Source organism: Sinocyclocheilus grahami, unplaced genomic scaffold (assembly GCF_001515645.1).
Source record: "Sinocyclocheilus grahami isolate Dianchi unplaced genomic scaffold, SAMN03320097.WGS_v1.1 scaffold183.1, whole genome shotgun sequence".
Lineage (NCBI taxonomy): Eukaryota > Metazoa > Chordata > Actinopteri > Cypriniformes > Cyprinidae > Sinocyclocheilus > Sinocyclocheilus grahami.
Window position 1 is genome coordinate 857,670 of NW_015505362.1, and position 19,192 is coordinate 876,861.

Here is a 19,192-nt window from a genome sequence, read left to right on the forward strand (position 1 = left end):
CTGCTAAACTACGTACTTAATCATTTATTTCGTTGTTTTTTGGTCATTGATTTCTTAGAATCAATATCATTTTTGCGTTTTGATTTTTTTGTTTATCCTTGTGATCTGTTTTGTTTTATTTGTTTTTCAGTTTGCTTGTTTTGCTAGGATAATGGTAATGGTAATCTTCCTCTTTATAATCGCTCCAGTTAATTGAAAAGCAGAAATAAACGACAAGCAGAAAAGGAAACCAAGCAGCGTAATAATGCTCATTAGAAGAAGCGCACCTGTACGCCTCAGCACGCCACGTGTGTCGTCATCACGTGGGTGTGGCCAATCAGGTGCGCTCACTGGTGTCATTGGGTCTCAGAGCTGCGCGCTTTTTGTTGATGATCTAAGCGCAGGTGCGCACTTCTGCATCTTCATTTCGCAGAGGTAAGGCAATAACATGACGCTGCTTTAATTCTCTATCTATCTTGTATTACTTCATGAGTCAAATTTAGGCACTCTTGTATTGTAAAAACAACTTTCAAAAGGCCATCCTCAGAAGATAAAAAATATATTTGCAATGAGAGTAGGCCCAGAGACTTGTATTACCACACCTTGCCAGATCTCTTGAATAAACATCTCCATGTTTCTGTGCTGGGATGTTTTTTTCAATAGTTACTGCTAAACTACGTACTTAATCATTTATTTCGTTGTTTTTTGGTCATTGATTTCTTAGAATCAATATCATTTTTGCGTTTTGATTTTTTTGTTTATCCTTGTGATCTGTTTTGTTTTATTTGTTTTTCAGTTTGCTTGTTTTGCTAGGATAATGGTAATGGTAATCTTCCTCTTTATAATCGCTCCAGTTAATTGAAAAGCAGAAATAAACGACAAGCAGAAAAGGAAACCAAGCAGCGTAATAATGCTCATTAGAAGAAGCGCACCTGTACGCCTCAGCACGCCACGTGTGTCGTCATCACGTGGGTGTGGCCAATCAGGTGCGCTCACTGGTGTCATTGGGTCTCAGAGCTGCGCGCTTTTTGTTGATGATCTAAGCGCAGGTGCGCACTTCTGCATCTTCATTTCGCAGAGGTAAGGCAATAACATGACGCTGCTTTAATTCTCTATCTATCTTGTATTACTTCATGAGTCAAATTTAGGCACTCTTGTATTGTAAAAACAACTTTCAAAAGGCCATCCTCAGAAGATAAAAAATATATTTGCAATGAGAGTAGGCCCAGAGACTTTAAAAGTTCCTCCGATCATTTTAAGCCTCTGTGAAATAGAGATTTCGAATGAATAACTCTTTGTGCATCAGACGCATGTTCACTGTATGATGTCATGCACTTGTTATGGTAGTGTGCATTAGGTAGTAGATGATTATAAGACACATGGTTACTGTACATGGCTTGTGAAGTGCACTTTAACTTTAATGACTGACGTGTATAACTTTATAACAATATATACCAGCAACCTACAGAGATAGGCCTATTCATTTTTCATTTAAGATGTATGTAATGCACATGCAGTATAATTCCTTTGGTATGGCTGTTTATCAATGCATCATGTTGTGATTGATCTCCTGCATTTGTGTTAAAACAGGTGTGGGATGTTTTCTAGGAAGGGAAGTCTGTGTCTAGCTCACATTAATTGTAATCCAAAGGTCAGTTCGTTTAAGATGAAAGCAGCGTTTAGGAGGGGTAGAGTATCTTCAAAACACAGTTAATGTTCAAGCAGATTAGTCACTCTCTCTGTTGAGAAGTTAATGTTTGCAGAACAAACTGTCATGAAAGGAAAAGAGAGTCATATGGAACTTCAAGGATAAAAGTGAGTGAATAAATCTTATAGAGTGATTATAGATATAGAGTGACCACAACAGCAATGAGACGTTTCACTGTTTGCATTACGCCGCATGTCTAATGCCACTCCAGACCCAAAACATACTATTTTGCCCAATGTTATATTTGTTATCTTTTATAGGCTGCCAGCTAACAGGAAAGTTCCCCAAAATTTGACAAACAAACATTTTTTCTTGTAAAATGTGTTCAGAGTCGTCTCTTTAAAATATTCTCAAAACATTAGCAAAAAATGATTTTAATTGAAAAAAATGTCAATTCATTCATTATTTACGGACTTTTCACTTTCATAACATGATGGAACTTTAGCAAAAAGTTATAGAGCAGGGTACTTGTTTCAGAACATTCAGAGAACATTCAAAAGTAATGTGCCCATAATGTTTGCATAATTATAAAATGGAACATTTTCTTAATATTGTCACTAATGTTTGCATAACCCAGAAACAATGTTTTTAAAAGGGTCATTTTTACCATTCAGAAATACTTAATGGGATCATTATCAAAACATACTTTTGTTAGGTGCTTATGCTATTATATGTCTCATAGACAACCTGAAAAAAGCATAACAAAAGTTTGTCAGGGGATTTTAGTGAATGAACTGAATGTAGCACAGGCTGTACAGTTTACAAAGAAGGGCAGATTGCATTTCATCTGGGTAACATGGTACTTGAATTGAGGCATTCATACCTGAAGAAAAGAGAAGGTAGAGTCTAAAAGAACGAAGGCAGAGAAAGTGCGTCGCTGTGAGAGAGATGGCATTACTGGAGCAGTCTCAGGGTGTTGGCTTACATTAGGCCAAAACAACTGGCTGCCAGCTACATAATGTTGTCTCCATCTTTGGTTGCTTATAAAGGATTAATCTAGGGTCTTTAGGAGCAGACTGAAAGGTCGATTAAAACTTGTTGACATTCGCAAGTTGTGTAAGCTGTTGATTCAGAGCTTATTTTTGGAAAGGTCTTCTGGGAAACTCTTCCGGTGTCACCTGCACTGTTTGAATGTAAGCTAACCTGTCTGAGGCAAACAAGATGGAAAGGAAATTATGTCACACAAAACGTATGTCTTCGTAAATCAAAACTCATACAGCCTCCATGTGCTATCAGAAATGTCCCTTTTCCCTCTTTTGAAGTTGTAATTATGCGGTTGTTGGAAATCTAAGTCTTTAACCAAAGTGTACTGAACATTATTCAACATCCAATCGAATTTGAATAAAATGTAGCACCCCATTCATTGTCAGCAATATAAATGTTGCTCTAGACAGTCTGGGTTCTGGAGTTTCGATCAAATAAATGCAGTTTCACAATGTAAAATACATACAATATGCATCAAACTGTTATTTATATATGTAAATATGCTCGACTGTAACAGCATGAGAAAGCAATGCATTTGGTGTGGAGAAAATGAATAAAGCTTAACAGTGACTAATAGTTCTCTCCCTCTGACAAGTTTCTGGCCTGTCCAATTTAGAAGCTCAGGTATCAAAATAATCTTTTTCCCAGTTTCCCAGTCAGAAATACAACTTGAGAGCCCGTTCATGTACAATTTATGACTAGAATATTCATGATAATTCCAAACGCATGCAAAAGCAGCATTAAACTCAATATAAATGTGTTGGGACTTTATACACGCATCTCAGCATTTTGCTTAGTTTTTAAATCAGTGTCTGTTTTAGTGCACTCTGGGCCACTGAGATATGCAAATACAAAAAAGCACCTGGCATGCTTAAACCAGCAGTTTTCAATGTCAATACTAGAACAGGACAACATCTTATGAACTAAATTACATTTTTTATTAAATTTACCTTGGCCAAATCAAGAGTAACTAACTACAGAGGGGGGTGGGATGTCATTGTTTGTTGGCATGCATCTGGACTGAGAAGAAAATTGATGCCAGCTTTTTAATTAATTTAACAAGACATGCCAAAAGTCTGAACAGCAGTCCACAACATCATCCTAATCGCTGGTGATCTGTAGTTGAAGGTGAATGTTTAACTGCATCCCAGAGATGCTTCGGTGAGTTATAATCTGACAAGCCAGGAGGCCAATTCAGATTTTTCAAATCAATAAAATAATTTTATTGTAGAAACATCATAGGCACAAGTGTAAAAGTATAACACAATGTAAATGTGTTGTCTTAAAATGTCACTACAATATAAGTTGTATAGAATAGATAGTATATATTATACTGTAAACAGTATATACATAATACATATTATAACATAAGCATACAGTATACACTGTGGACAAAATGTACAAGTACTTACCTGTGTAATAGTGAAATGGTTTAAGATTCAGGCTTTTGTCTCTAGGAGACATTTGTAGCTTGGTAAAAAGCCATAGCCTAGTTTCAATTCAACCTATTCAAATTCTAAACCACTATGAATGCTCTACCTACAATATGGTGTTCAGATCATTTCTCATTTCAGAAAATGACCTGGAATTTCATTTTTTCATGGCAATTATTAAAGCCAACGATCACTTTAATATTTAGGTGAAAAGCCACCTGCCTACAGTAATTATTAACTCCTGCAAAGGAAAAAGATGCTTTAGTAAGAGCTTTTACTACAGATTGAGTTTTTAGAGGGACTTTCCTTGAGTTCAAAGAGTTGACCAGGTCAGGAAGGTGTATGTAAATAGACAGAAAATAATTTAAAGGAATAGTTAACCTAAAAATAAAAATTCTGTCATCATTTACTCACCCTTGTGTCAGTTCAAACCTTTATGGGTTTCTTTCTTCTGTGGAAAGCTAAATTTAGCAGTACATTGAAAGTGAATGGGAATGGATTGTTGTCAAACTCCAAAAAAGACAAAAAAAATCACCATACCTTAAGTAACCAATGAGAAGATCCCAGTCAGTTTTACAACATTTAATTTAATGCCCTCACATCTTGCTGTTACTACGAAACTCTTTGTTCCTGCTCTCTCTCTCTCTCTCTCTCTCTCTTTCCCTAACTCTTTCTGCCATTCTATACTCTCCTCTTGAACGTCATTTGCAGATGGCAGTGATCTAAAACTATCAAGGACTGAAGACCACCACAAAAAAAGCCAAAGAAGAAAACAAAGGAAACTCTCAGGCGGGCGAGGAAGATCATTCTGCACCAACTTAAAGCTTCTGGTAAGTTTAGAAGTTTCTATTTAATGTTTTTGTTCATTTTTCATTTTACAACCAAATTTAGGAATGTATTTCCCTAGTAATAAAGTGTGAATCCAAAATCTGATTGAAAGGTTTTAGAATCCTGAGAATTTTGAAACGAAACATTATGACATATGAACATATTCTGCAAATGGTCTTTACACAAATGCATTTTTCAAATAAACTTTTTACTTAAGTTGTTATATTCTAATATAATTACAATATATTATATTATATGATTATAATGATATTATATATTCAATTTTTTTATAAATTCTACAGAAATAATGAAATTTGTTTTTGCAGTTTAAGGTTAAAAAAACACATTATTTTTCACATACTGTACATTATTGTTTCTCCTTTATGCCCCACCTTTCTGAAACGCTTGATTTTTACAAAGCTCATCGTTCTGAAAAGCAAGGTGTGATGTGATTGGCCAGCTATCCAGTGCGTTGTGATTGGCCGAATACCTCAAGCGTGTGATGGAAATGTTACGCCCCTTACCATACTGTGATGCCGTGTCCCGACCGGAGCGACAAGACAAAAACATAAAAAAAACCATTATAAACGAGGCATTTGTTGCATCTTGTGGGGACATAATTATGAATTATGTCTTTTTACGCATTGCGTTGCATCGTGCCGCATAAACATAAAACCATGTCTGCATATGTGATCGGAGAAATGACAAACAACAAGCGCTACTCTACACTGCTCAAAACTCGCGTTTGAATCGTCAGTGGCAAATACTTTAAATATGAAAACGTACTTACAGTCTGTGAGTCAGAACAGCCGGCATTGTAGTCTACTCTACCAGGATCAGGAAACAGTCCTCCATAAAATGCGCTGCACACATCTGAATATTTGGGTTGAAGTGTTCTGGAACAGTGTTGTAAATACAACTTAACCACTGATTTCTAGTCGTGTCCTCTTTTGAAAGGCCAAACAAAGTAGTTTAGCTTTCACAACGAAACACACAGCGTCACACACGGGGGCTAGAGTGAGGAACGGCCAGCGGGCTTGAGTGAGCACAGGCAGGCGAGCTTGAGAACGGCGTGGCCGGCGGGCTTGCGGCAACCACTATGACCCCTTTAAGACTTCAGAGCCCAGTACATACACAACTGCACTATTTATATATGGATATATATATATATATATATATATATAAACAGTAAAAACAGTAATATTATGAAGTATTTTTACAATTTTAAATAGTTTTCTTCTTAAAAAATATGTAAAAGAAATTATGTATTCCTGCATTAACAAAGCTGAATTTTCAAAAGCCATTACTCAGCAGCCAATACATCCATATTTTTTGCTCTTAATATGCAAAACACATTGATATTTATAAGTATGACCTGCAGGAAGATGACTTAGAAAACTGGCCCTTGATGCCCTAGCCTTCCTCTACTATTACATAATATTGATCTTTTAGTTAAACAAGAGTCTATTGTCTAGCATTGTGCTGATTCTAATCATGACCACTAGTGCGTAACATGAAGGTACAGCACTTTTGTAATCCTCTGCATGCTCAGAGCCACATGGCTTTATGACTATGATATTAGACAGCATGAACAACAGGGATTATTGGTATTTCTGTCATTAGATTGTTTGGTTAAGGAGCGAGGACAGTAATAGCAGGTGTGTGTGTGTATGCTAATGCTCATGTCATGCATGGTCATGTACATAAAACATTTTTGGAATTGATTGCTTAAGTTTTTTATAGAACCAGCTCATTATATGATTTTAGACACACGCACATCAGGATAAAGTTACAGCCATGAAAAAGACAACAAACGGATGTTTGTTTTTATCAGCATTGTTAGCATCACTATTATTATTCCTCCTCCTTGGGATTAGGGTATTAAATTCTATTAAAATTTGGCGTAACATCACACACCCACAGTAACTAACCATGAACGCTTTAGCAATGTGTTAAAACCACTGAAAATGACTTAACTTCTGCATAGCAATGCTAGCAAACACACAGAGCTACAGTACTTAGCTACCACTTAATCTGTGGATGAGATACTGGGAGTGTAATGAACTAAACCAACAGTAAATGTCAAGGCTGCTGTTTTACAAACACTCTGAAGAATAAATCTGAGAACTGAGGGCATGTGTGTGTGGTTAATGAATTCTAAGAGCTTGGACCAGGGCTCGGTTTCCCTGGTTGCAGGTAGACACGATCTAATATTCACTAAAAATCGCGTCACCCTTGTGCATCTCTAGGCAACTGGTGCCCGAGTGAACTACCTATTCTCTGCTCTTAAAAGTTATTTGTATTACAAGAGGCCACTGATTATATCACAACACAAAGCCAATAAAAAGACACAGGAGACGTTTGCACAATCTGTGGTTTGCAAGAAAGACAAACCCAACAGGATGAAAGCAGATGCTGTGCGTCTTCGTGTTTGCCAATATAAAAGAAAAGCGATCAGCACATGACTCTTTTCATCTACGTCATCAATCTTGTAAGCAATAGTTTGGGTAATGTGACGTAGTAGCACACAATACTAGTAGTATACATTTACAGCTAGGCTATTCACTAGGCTATACGCTGCCATTCAAACGTAAGTTTTTAATGTTTTTTTTAAAGAATGAAAAATACTATAGTAATTTAGAGTAAATACTGTAGTGTTTTTGAACCACAGTACTTGAAATTAATATGTTGTGGTAATTCTATAGTTGCTGTGGTAATATAACAACTAATATAAACAAATTACTTTACCCAATACTGTACTAAGTTGTCTACAACTATAGGGTATATTATACTACAATACACTACAGCTTACTGTAGTAAAAACTAATAAATACTACAGTATTTATTACAGTTTATCAGTTCACTATAGTTAATGCTATTGTATTATACTACTATGTTAGTACTACTGTATAATTGTCACGAATTCGGTTCATGGACTTCCGTTTATTCACCACCAGCTGTCACCCTTTCCATTTCATTGACTCTCACACTACACAAACTGTTGCATAGCACCCCGGACTACATTTCCCATCATTCTTTGCACAATTTGCACACTGCCCTGCTTGCACTCATTGCACACAGCTGTTTCTAATTACCTCATTCACTATATAACTCCCACTCTAACCACATTTCTCTGCTGAGTATTATTTAGCCTGTACCCCTTTCCGAGTCTCCGTGGTTTCCTAGTCTTGCCTTGCCTGTTTTTGCGGTTTTTGATCTTTGCCTGTTTTCTTGGATTTCGCCCTCTCGTCTTCCCCCTGTGATTCTGTCTGCTGATCGGTGACCTACGCTAGCCCTGTGACTATTCTTGTGTTTTGCCCGCCATATACCTGTTTGCCAGTGTTTTGACCCTGCCTGTTTACCACGTCTCTTAAATAAAGCCTGCAGATGGATCCACATGTCTCACGTCTTGTCAGCCCCGTTTCAATAATGCTGTAGCATTCTTTAATAATGTGTTGTAAATTCTATAATATATACAGTATAATACGCTTTATTATAGTATGGTTTGAAAACACTATAGTATTTACTATAAATTACTATAGTATTTTTTCATGTGGGGTATTTTATGCTCACCAAGGCTGCATTTATTTGATCAAAAATTCAAAAGAAACAGTATTATTATGAAATATGATTGCAATTTAAAATAAAGATTTTCTATTTTAATATACTTTAAGATGTAATTCACATGATCCTTTAGCAATCGTTCTAATATGCTGATTTATTATCAGTATTGGAAACAGTTGTGCTGCTTAATATTGTTTCGGAACCTGTGATACTTTTTTCTTTGACTCTTTGATGAATAAAAACTTATAAACGGCATTTATCCAAAATAGAAATGTTTTCTAACTATATAAGTCTTTACTATCACTTTTTAGCACTTTGTTTACATACTTGCTAAATAAAAGTGTTAATTTCTTTCAAAAAAGAAAGGAAAAAAGTACTGACACCAAATTTTCGAACAGTTGTGTATATTATAACAAGATTTCTGTTTTGAATAAATGCTGTTCTTTATAACTTTTTATTTATTGATAACAAATCAGCATATTAGAATGATTCTTCTGAAGGATCATGTGACACTGAAGACTGGAGTAATGATGCTGAAAATTCAGCTTTGCATCACAGGAATAAATTCTATTTTGAAGTATATTAAATATTAAAATGGAATAACATTATTTTAAATTGCAATAATACACAATATTATATCGATATGATATTTTTCTGTATGTTTGATCAAATAAATGCAGCCTTGATGAGCATAAGAGAATTCTTTAAAAACAAAAAGGTAAAAAGAAAACTTAGTAGTCTTACTGATCTCAAACTTCTGAATGGCAGTATATATATATATACTAGCATATATAGCAACTAGCATACTCATTTTAAGAGTAGTATGGTAGGATTCTTTTCTGAATTCAGCACTTGTCTCCTTATAAAGGACCTTTAAACTGAAAACAGGAGCAAATCAGCTCTTTCCTTATAAGGGCATCGCAGAAGAATCTAACAAATGCTTAGAACAGGGTTTATCACCTTTGAACACAGGAAATGATGCACTAAAGTGCAAACAGAGTGTATCAGTTAACTGTGATCATGTGATCTTTACTGCTATAAACCAAAGACATTCAGCAGACACTCTTCCACCCGAAGGAGCGAGCTTCTGGATAAAGTCTGTTTTTTAATGCCATTAGTTCAGTCTGCACACACTGAGATTTATATATTTCTTTGTTTCTTTCTTTTTTAAGTGTCTATTTTGATGATAATATGCTATTTTCTTATCTACTGTATAGCAGCAGATAAAAACATGGAATCCAGTTCTGGAGAAATGGACAAAAATGGAGAGGAACTCACAGGTTTGTGGACATTCTATTGGACATTCTATTCTATTGTGATTTCATTTTTTTTTAACATGACATTAAGCAACTGTCTGAAACTCTGTTAACGCCTGTGGTTAAATGTAACACAGCAGCCATATGATATAAGACACCAATACTAAATGAATAATTAATAATACAACTCACAAGTAACACAAATGCGGTAAATTACATCAGACAGAACCAAATCTGACTGTACTTCACAAACAGACCTTCTCATGACATCTTTAATCTCTATTTCCGGAGATCCATTCAAACCAATCATGCTGATTTCTGGTGTCTTCGACAGGAAGGAAGAAATCACGTTTTAAGCAGCTGAAGACACGTCTCTTTGGGAAACTGAAGAAAAAGGAAAGCGAAGGGCTGATTAAGCAAAGCCAGTCTGCTAGTGACATCACGGCTCCAGAGGGCAGAAGAGAAGGCTACGACTCTGAAGACGAGTTTTCGTAAGTTTGCATCAGTTTAAGTAATAAGCCATGAGGGCATCTAATAAAACAAACCTTTCGAATCCGCAGGTTCACGCAGGGTCTGAGCTCCAGGGCGCTTTCCCATGACAGCATCTTCATTACAGACCAGACCCCGTCCACAGAACCAACCCGGGTCCTTTCACAAGAAAACGTTCATGGCAAAATTAAGGCATTACAAGTAAGGAAATGTTCTTTGTGAAGAGACCAAAAGCTTGCAAATCTTTTTTTGTGCTTCAGATTATTTGAGCTACTCTTATTATGCTCCATCAGTGTGCTTTGTTTGTTCAATTCCATGCGGTTTATATTTTGTTTCGGCAGTTGAAACTACAGCAGCAGAACTTACATCTAGGTCCTCCTCCAATGCTGATTCCTGGTAAATGCATAGAGGACTCAGGAACCACTTCAGAGGACGATGGTTTACCTTGCAGCCCACCTGAGATGTCCTTCCACGAGCGAGTCATGCATGGAGCAGTTTACAAGGTAAATGAATATCAGAGATATGACTTTAGGTGAGGTAAAACATGTAGTACATACACTATCTAGTACTTTACCTGTGACATTATCTTAAATGAATGGAATCCGAACGCCCTTTTTTTTTTACAGTATCCCGAATCTCAGAAACATCTGAGCTCTCTGAGCTTAGCAGGAACAGGAAGCGAAGAAGAGGAGCAGGTAATATTCACGTATAATAATAGTCATCACATAGCACAACATTCAAAACAATCGTTTGCAAATTCAACACAACAAATATGGTGTCATCCAGGGTGATCCTTTCCAGCCATCATCAAGACCTCTATCTCCAGTCTCCAAACTGTCCCCTCAGCCAATCATCTCTCTCGCCTCAGCCTCGACCACGCCCACTGCAGGAGCTGACTTCAGTAGCTCTGCAGGTTTCATGTCCAGGTTGGATAACTCAGCTGCCCGTCACCGCATGTCAGTCAAACCAAGGAACCAACGAGCCAGTACAAGAGGAAAACGAGTGCCAACGGTAAGATGATGAAGGTTATAAAATGCATATCGCCTTCACATGAAGCTGTATGTATAATCAGATTTTAAAGAGCATAAATTAGTTTAAATAAAAGTCATGTGACACAACATTTACACTGAACGTGTAAATGAAAAAAATAAGATCACTCTCATTGTAATTAATAATGCTGTGTACACTAGAATTGCTCGTTTTCTAATTATTTACTTGTTATATGCATGGTAGTTAATAGTGAGAATTGGTCCTTAAAATAAAGTGTTACCACTCATTTTAAACAACATATTTGAACATAGTTTGATCTCTCTTTCCCAGGTATCTCTTTCTCCCAGGCATCGTTCAGAAAGCATCAGTGATTTGGATAATGTTCTGTCTGAAGAAGAAGATGAAACCATGACGCCCACTGAGACAGTAAACCATTACTTGTACTCCTCTCCGAATTTGGAGCTAACAGAGAAACCCACCACTCCAGAACCTACAGAGACAACTCCGGAAAAATCTGCACAGGACCAGGAGGAGAACCCTAACAGAACTGAAATCAATTTCCCATCTCTGGGTGTTGAAATCCTGAAGTCAGAAGAGTCTCTTGAAACTGAGGGGAAAGTCACCACAAACCCTCTTTATTTGCAGCCTATGTACTTTAGCTTGATCTCCTCAGGTCCACTGTCACTTTCAGGACTTCCAGAATCTACAGCAGCATCAAGAGAAATAGAGTCATTGAGAGCCCATTCACCTATCCAGACACATGATAGAAATGATATCCAAAGTGAGAATCATGTGTCTGACACAGAGAAAAAGGAAAGCATCCAAGAGGAAGCAACATTTAGACCACATCCTGTACCTCTGCCTCGCTTAAAAAAGCACAAAATGGAAATAAGGAGCCCTCCGTCTCCAAAAGGAGCTGAGGAGGCCTCAACGAAACCATGGGAAGCTGAAGTCGAAATTGCACCTAACACTGGATCAGTCCAGTTTTTAATTGCATCTGCAAAGTATCGCTCCAGAACAACCAGTGAGACAAAGCAGAATGAGGGTCATTTGAAAGATTGTCCAGGAATCAAGACCCAACCCATCAAACCCAATCTAGAGTCGCAGAACGATGAAGTGAGAGAAACAAAACCAACAGAGCTCCAGAATCTCCTCCATCAAACGCAAGAGAGAAAAAGCAGTTTTCGTAGAGAAGTACCACCACCTATTATGTCCAAACCAACAACAGGAACCAATCTTAGGAAGGCAGACAGCGCTGCAGAACATGTGGAAACAGAGAAACCGGAGGAACCTGAAGACAGGAAGAGTGCTTTTGGGGTGCAGCTCCGCACAACCTCTCTGTCACTGAAATATCGCTCGGAGGTTTCCAAAATCAAGGATGAAACCAAACGGTACAGTTTAGAGTCTAATACAGTGACAGAAGTCTCAGAAGAGCATGCTGGGAAAGCAGAAACCTTTAGGAATATGTGTGACAGCAATTCCAAGCGTAAACCCAGTGTTCCCAAAAAACTAGATTCACAGAGCCTGGACTTTCCGCTTGCCGCCCAAGACTGTGAGTGTAAATAATTTCTTCTTTTTGTTATATATTTGTTGAATTGGTTCATTAAAATTTTTAGTTCGAGGAACTAGTGATAAAATAGACAAAAGCACAACAAAATTATTCAAACTTTGACAAAAATCTAAATGAAAACGTAAAATGTCAAATAACAACATATTAAAATACATTAATAAAACCTATAACAGTTTCTCAATGATGGTAAAATAACTCTACCCAATTAAATATCGAATGAACCAGTTTGTTTTACGAATCCCTCAAAAATGTTCTCACATGAATAGCATTCTGATTTTTTTTATGACAGTAACAAAAAAGTGCATTTTAAGTAGCTTTAAATTTGACTCATTTTGTTTGCATCTTCTAGTATAAAAGTTGCTTAATCAGAGTTTTGACTATATACTGAACAAGAATGGCTGACTTGCACAGGAAGAGTCTGACTAACATGTACAGCAGCCAATCACTGTTTGTTTATATGTGACCCTGGAGCACAAAACCAGTCTTAAGTCGCTGGGGTATATTTGTAGCAATAGCCAAAAATACATTGTATGGGTCAAAATTATAGATTTTTCTTTTATGCCAAAAAATCATTAGGATATTAAGTAAAGATCATGTTCCATGAAGATATTTGGTAAATTTCCTACTGTAAATATATCAAAACTTAATTTTTGATTAGTAATATGCATTGCTAAGAACTTCATTTGGACAACTTTAAAGGTGATTTTCTCAATATTTAGATTTTTTTGCACCCTCAGATTCCAGATTTTCAAATAGTTGTATCTCGGCCAAATATTGTCCTATCCTAACAAACCCTACATCAATGGAAAGCTTTATTCAGCATTCAGGTAATGTATAAATCTCAATTTCAGAAAATTGACACTTAAGACTGGTTTTGTGGTCCAGGGTCACATATACATGCCATTTAAGCAGTGGTTTTCTGTGAAATTGTTGATACAGCAACAACAGACTTCAGTGGGAAAACCTCATTCAAATAACAGCACAGCCATGTCAGTCAAAGAAAACAGAGGAAATTGTAAACAGAATTTGTTGTCCAAAAGTATAATTATTGCTAAGAATTATGCAAAACCAATAATTTCAGAGACATAACATAAAAACCAAAGTGAAACATACGATTCTTCTTAGTTGATGGGCATGCCTTAATAACACTGATTACTGTTTTACAGACGGAAGACCATCTATCCAAAACACAACAGGAGCAAGTAAAGAGGCTGTGTCTGAGCCGGGCTGGATGAGTCTAGCCAGAGAGAAGACCAGAGCCTACCAGCCATTCTTGGGCAGATTAGCCACAAATCAGTCACCAGTCCACCCTACATCTCCAACAGCTCCTCCTGCACAGCCTCCCAAACCAGCCTTACAGCCTAAAACACAGCTACTGAGCACCTCGCTTCATCCACTGAAAACAGCCTGCCTACAGACCTCACCGAGACCTCCAGCAAAACCAGCACCTGGAGGAACAAAAGACTGGCAGGTAACATATGGCTGGAGAGTACAAAACACACTTGCTTATTCTCTACCAATTATAAAATACTGCCTTCTGAACTTCAAAACTACAGTGGTGGCCAAAATTATTAGAACACTAGTATTTTCACCAGCTAAAAATGGTTTTAAGTTAGTTATTTCTATCTTTTGCTGTAGTGTGTCAGTGGGAAATATCAGTTTACATTTCCAAGCATTCATTTAGCCATTAATTGTAATAATCCAGTGAGATTTTTGTCTGACAACAGCCAGTGCTCCACACAGAGATCTGATCTGATCATCATCCGGTCTGTCTGGAATCACATGAAGAGACAGAACAAACTGAGACAGACTCAATCCAGAAGAACTGATACTTCAGGAGACCTACCTGCAAAGCTACCAGAAAAACTCTGCGCAAGTGCACAGAGGGCAAAAGCTGCTTTAAACGCAAAGAATGCTCACACCAAATGTTGATTTAATTTAGTTAATAGAAGTTAATTGATAAAGAAAATCTATTTATGACATTATTTTTGACTGCATCCTCTTTTTACAGCATTTTTACACAAGTGCCTAAAGCTTTTAACAGTGCTGTAGCTTTGCAGGAGGTTCTTGCAGCATCTTGGAGATGTGGCCACAGTTCTTCTGGATTGAGTCTGTCTCAGTTTGTTCTGTTTCTTCATGTAATCTCAGACAGACTGATGATGATCAGATCAGATCTCTGTGTGGAGCACTGGCTGTTGTCAGAAAAAATCTCACTGGATTATTAAAATTAATGGCAAAATTAATGTTTGGACATGTAAACTGATATTTCCCACTGACACACTACAGCAGGGATCCTCAAATCTGGTCCACGAGATCCACTTTCCTGCAGAGTTTAGCTCTAACCCTAATCAAACACACCTGAGTATACTAATCAGCGTCTTCAGGATCATTAGAAAATCACAGGTAGCTGAGTTTGATCAGGGTTGGAGCTAAACTCTGCAGCGCATTGGCCCTCCAGGGTAAGATTTGAGGAACCCTGCACTACAGCAAAAGATAGAAATAACCATTTTTAGCTGGTGAAAACACTAGTGTTCTAATAATTTTGGCCATCACTGTATACATAAAATAAAATATTCTATAGATTTACATTGTAAGAAAAAATCGGTAAAAAGGGCACTGGTAATTTTCTTCCAGGACATTTTCTGTTAAGTTTACAGATATTTCCTTTAACCCTAAATCACAACAATGAAAAATCAATACAGAAAATTCCTTCATATTAAAAACAGTACATTGGGCCATTTTTTTCCTGGACATTTCTTAAACTGTTGTATGTAATTGTTGTAGATATATCTATTTAAAATTCCATTTATATTGTAATTATATTGAATTACATCATTCCTTTGTAATGTTTCATATAATATCATATCATATCATATCATAATCATATCATATCATATCATATCATATATCATAAAATAATCATTAAGATGCATCCAGAATAATATAAGAAATAATAAAAGATGAATGATTTACTCTTTGCAGGACAAAGGCAGGAACAGTACAGCAGAAGATGACTCAACAAAGAGAGCAGCAAGACCCATAGCACCTAACAACAACACAGAAGGTAAAGCACTACTTTGACTTTCATTTTTAAGTGTTTGTACATTTTTTTGTGTTTTAAAGTTTACCATTTGGTATTAATATTGTTGTTTGTGTATGTTCTTCTGTAGTAGCACTTACTGTCACATGTGAGCCTCCAGCAACCTCATCATCATCATCACCAACAGACGTCTCTCCGCAGCAGCAGCAGCAGCAGCAGCCACGGTCAGATGGAGCTCAGCCGTCCTGGATGGAGCTCGCCAAGAGGAAGTCTTTAGCCTGGAGTGACAAAACTTTAGACATTCAGTGATGAACTGATGAAGTGGTGCAATATCTAACGTTACAATGAATGAATGTAATACTGTGCGTGTTTGTACATGGCTGTTTGTACATGACTGATCGAGTGTGAGAGAGTGATAGATTTTTTTTTTAAATTAGAATTAATTTGCATTAATAAGATGTTACTTAGATTTACACAAATGTTTGTAATGTGATACATGGTTACTGAGCAAGCCTTGTTATATACATAATCCTTATCAAAGAAGAACATGTATATATGTAGTTCATCATCATCTTTGTAGTATGTTGTTACATCAAAACAGCTGATTCCCAAATCTGATACAGTGATAATAAACTATGAAGTTAAACATTAGACAGTGTGGGCCGAGTCATTGCATTATATAATAATATATCATTGTGGCATAACAAAATGCAATATTACACAAACACATTTCAAGCAAAATAAACCTGTTTTTATAAGCATATTATGTGATTTTTTTATTAATTAATATTATTTATTTATTTATGTTTATTTCAAAATTACAATATTCAGCAAGTTCTCGCGATATCTCACAATTGTTCCATTTTGCAAGCACAAATAGAAAAACAGCAATAACAATAAACTGTAACAACAAAGGATGAAGGGCATCACAAACATAAGTTAAATTAATTGAACAGAGATCAGTTTTAGGGCTTTTTGATATTTTAAAACCTTTACAGATTCTAAATAAACTTGACATTTTGAAAATGAGCAAAATTAGATTTTGAGTTATAAAATTTTCCTAACAACAAAAACAAATTCATAATATATATATATATATATATACAGGGTTGGGGAGTAACGGAATACATGTAACGGCGTTAAGTAATCAGGATACAAAAATCTAGTAACTGTAATCCGTTACAGTTACATCAAAAAACAAAGTATTCAGATTACAGTTACATTTTGTAAAAAGTGGAAATACTAACAGGACTGCATTTGTTTAATTTAAAATTAAATAAATTAGTATTTTGACATAACGCTATATATTTAGCACTGTTTCGTCATAGTTCCCGGTAGAGCCCTGCACGGGCCTCAAATATAGGCCCAAGCCCGGCCCATGTCCGACAGCAGAATTACCGGCCCTCCCCTTCTCCCAAAACAGCTTATACTACTGTTTCAGCTATTAAAATAGTTCAGTTTTGTATGTAATGGCAAAGTGATTATATTTCATTTCGTTTTTTTTTAAGTTAATTTAGAAAAACTTTTGTAGTTTTTGTTTTTTAAAGTAACGACCAAGCGGCCAGCGGCAGACAGTGAGCCTATGTTTGATCAATTTAGCCTTTTCGAATCATCACGACTTGCCTAAAATAAAATCTATAGATATAAAACAGTTCAAGCTTATTTCAATGTTAGTTTAAATGTTTTACCTATATAAATGTGCGCTATTAGACGCATATCTAATCGTTTGTGCGGACAGCTAAAGTGTGCTTTACAGGACATGGAGGCGCCAGCGCGATTACTTGCATTGGAAACGACTTAAAATATGACGTAACGCCGTCACATAAAAGTAAGAGTAATACATCATTCAGAACTGTAAAGGGTCTACATTTATTTGTGTGCACTCACAATATCACAATATCATTTGTAAAATAAGGAAAACAAACAGGTTGCGCATTCTGCCGTCTCGGTACTGAACAGGAGCACTTCACAAAAATTAACCGAAACTCAGCGAATATTTGCCTTACAGACATGACAAATATATCTATAGAAAGCTTTAAATTACTTTAAAACGAAATAATTCAAATCGAAAACAAAAACTCTTGGAGAGGAGATGGCTAGTCAGGATAGTCAACTTCGTCTTTGCGACACTGACTCAGAAAACAGTAGTTTAATAATAATAATAATAATAATAATAATAATAATAACTAATAATAATAATAATTCAAATATCTCTTTACTATTTCCCCCGACACATTCATGGTAGGCTAATTACTTTTTTAGCTACTTGTTTTTGTTTGTTTTTTAATCTCTGGTCGGGTCAGTATAGTTTCAATCCAGTCCTCTTTTTTCTTTTAGCATAACTCTTGAATAAGATGATTAAGACAAAACACTATCTACTTGGGTTTCCATGGTTTAAAACGAATGGTTATTTTGTGCTTCATTGTTTTTTTTTAAATGAAAACACAGCAGCAGTAAAGACAAACACTTTATTTATTTACTTTATTAAACAAATGAAACAAAAGTTGAGATTTGGATACGCCATAGTGTCAGTGTTCTCGCATCACTCTCATTTTATTTCTTAGCCCCCCTGCTCAAAATACGTTCCCGCGTCTATGTCACAATGATTTTGAAAAGCAATAACAATAAACTGTAACAACAAAGGATGAAGGGCATCACAAACATAAGTTAAATAAATTGAACAGAGATCAGTTTTAGGGCTTTTTGATATTTTAAAACCTTTACAGATTCTAAATAAACTTGACATTTTGAAAATGAGCAAAATTAGATTTTGAGTTATAAAATTTTCCTAACAACAAAAACAAATTCATAATATATATATATATATATATACAGGGTTGGGGAGTAACGGAATACATGTAACGGCGTTAAGTAATCAGGATACAAAAATCTAGTAACTGTAATCCGTTACAGTTACATCAAAAAACAAAGTATTCAGATTACAGTTACATTTTGTAAAAAGTGGAAATACTAACAGGACTGCATTTGTTTAATTTAAAATTAAATAAATTAGTATTTTGACATAACGCTATATATTTAGCACTGTTTCGTCATAGTTCCCGGTAGAGCCCTGCACGGGCCTCAAATATAGGCCCAAGCCCGGCCCATGTCCGACAGCAGAATTACCGGCCCTCCCCTTCTCCCAAAACAGCTTATACTACTGTTTCAGCTATTAAAATAGTTCAGTTTTGTATGTAATGGCAAAGTGATTATATTTCATTTCGTTTTTTTTTAAGTTAATTTAGAAAAACTTTTGTAGTTTTTGTTTTTTAAAGTAACGACCAAGCGGCCAGCGGCAGACAGTGAGCCTATGTTTGATCAATTTAGCCTTTTCGATTTTACAATGAGGTA

General features: G+C 36.1%; 1 protein-coding gene across 3 annotated transcripts; it reads left to right on the forward strand.

Moving 5' to 3' along the window:
• Window positions 1-1,020: 1,020 nt before the first annotated feature.
• Window positions 1,021-16,437, forward strand: LOC107594469 (uncharacterized protein KIAA1211-like). Of its 3 annotated transcripts, XM_016284524.1 has the most exons (13): window positions 1,021-1,059; window positions 4,816-4,934; window positions 8,607-8,608; window positions 9,714-9,776; window positions 10,087-10,243; window positions 10,313-10,442; window positions 10,583-10,744; window positions 10,868-10,936; window positions 11,028-11,252; window positions 11,562-12,783; window positions 13,968-14,272; window positions 15,784-15,865; window positions 15,972-16,437. In XM_016284524.1, the coding sequence occupies exons 4-13, from the start codon at window positions 9,728-9,730 to the stop codon at window positions 16,148-16,150; spliced, it is 2,580 nt and encodes an 859-aa protein (XP_016140010.1). In that variant the 5' UTR covers window positions 1,021-1,059; window positions 4,816-4,934; window positions 8,607-8,608; window positions 9,714-9,727; the 3' UTR covers window positions 16,151-16,437. The 3 variants fall into 3 exon arrangements, with proteins under 3 accessions (XP_016140010.1, XP_016140013.1, XP_016140012.1); XM_016284527.1 differs by lacking the exon at window positions 8,607-8,608; XM_016284526.1 differs by lacking the exon at window positions 8,607-8,608 and having other exon boundaries at window positions 9,717-9,776.
• Window positions 16,438-19,192: the final 2,755 nt, after the last annotated feature.